This window comes from Condylura cristata, unplaced genomic scaffold (genome assembly GCF_000260355.1).
Source record: "Condylura cristata isolate star-nosed mole 26May11 unplaced genomic scaffold, ConCri1.0 scaffold00041, whole genome shotgun sequence".
Lineage (NCBI taxonomy): Eukaryota > Metazoa > Chordata > Mammalia > Eulipotyphla > Talpidae > Condylura > Condylura cristata.
In genome coordinates this window covers 5498221-5499525 of record NW_004567142.1, presented here as the reverse complement: position 1 = coordinate 5499525, position 1305 = coordinate 5498221, and the positions used below count along the sequence as shown (strand labels likewise).

Genomic DNA, 1305 nt, shown 5'->3' with positions numbered 1-1305 from the left:
GCCAGTTCGGAGCAGCCCTGGTGGGGGCGGCCCGGAGGGAGGGGGGCTGGCAGAACGAAGCCCGCCGGCGGTCCACGCTCTTCCTGTCCACCGACGCCGGGGACGAGGACGGCGGCGAGGGCGGGCTGGGCGCAGGGGCGCCCCCGGGCCCGCGGCTGCGCCACTCCAAGTCCATCGACGAAGGCATGTTCTCCGCCGAGCCCTATCTGCGGCTGGAGTCCGCGGCCGGCGGCGGCGGCTACGGGGGCTACGGAGCCGCCCGCGCCTACGGGAGCAGCGGCGGCAGCAGCGCCTTCACCAGCTTCCTGCCGCCCCGCCCCCTCGTGCACCCGCTGACCGGCAAGGCCCTGGACCCCGCCTCTCCGCTCGGGCTGGCGCTGGCCGCCCGAGAGCGGGCGCTGAAGGAGTCCTCCGAGGGCGGCGGGGTTCCCCAGCCCCCTCCCAGGCCTCCATCGCCCCGCTACGAGGTCCCGCCGCCCACCGCTCACCACCACTCGCCCCACGCCCATCACGAGCCAGTGCTGCGTCTCTGGGGGGCCTCCCCACCCGACCCCACCCGCCGGGAGCTGGGGTACCGGCCGGGGCTGGGCAGCCAGGAGAAGTCCCTGTCGGCCAGTCCGCCAGCTGCCCGGCGCTCCTTGCTGCACCGCTTGCCCCCCACAGCTCCCGGGGTGGGGCCCCTCCTGCTGCAGCTGGGACCCGAGCCCCCCGCCGCGCACCCCGGGGTGAGCAAGGCCTGGCGGTCCGGCACCCCGGAGGAGCCCGAGCGGCTGCCTCTACACGTGCGGTTCCTCGAGAACTGCCAGCCCCGGGCCAGTGGTGTGGGGGGCCGGGGCCCCCCGTCGGAGGACGGGCCGGGAGTCCCGCCGCCCAGCCCCCGCCGCTCCGTGCCCCCCTCACCAACCTCTCCGCGGGCCAGTGAAGAGAACGGGCTCCCGCTGCTGGTCCTGCCGCCGCCGGCGCCCTCGGTGGACGTGGAGGACGGCGAGTTCCTGTTTGTGGAACCGCTGCCCCCGCCCCTGGAGTTCTCTAACAGCTTCGAGAAGCCCGAGTCGCCCCTCACGCCGGGGCCGCCCCACCCGCTGCCGGACCCCCCCACTCCTACCACCCCGGTGCCGCCCCCCGCAGTCGCTGCCGCCCCGCCCACCCTGGACTCCACCGCGTCCAGCCTGACTTCCTATGATAGTGAGGTGGCCACGCTGACCCAGGGGGCCCCGGGGGCTCCTGGGGACCCCCCTCTGCCAGGGCCCCCGGCCCCTGCCGCCCCTCCCCCCTCTTGAGGGCAGAGCACACGGTCCATTCACC

The 1305-nt window shown here is 76.2% G+C and overlaps 1 protein-coding gene across 1 annotated transcript in view; it reads left to right on the top strand.

Moving 5' to 3' along the window:
• SHANK1 (SH3 and multiple ankyrin repeat domains 1) overlaps positions 1-1305 on the top strand; it is a 40823-nt gene that overhangs the window by 34406 nt on the left and 5112 nt on the right. The window contains exon 24 of the mRNA XM_012733524.1: positions 6-1271. Coding sequence (XP_012588978.1) covers positions 6-1271 — 1266 coding nt within the window. The remainder of the gene's footprint in view (positions 1-5; positions 1272-1305) is intronic.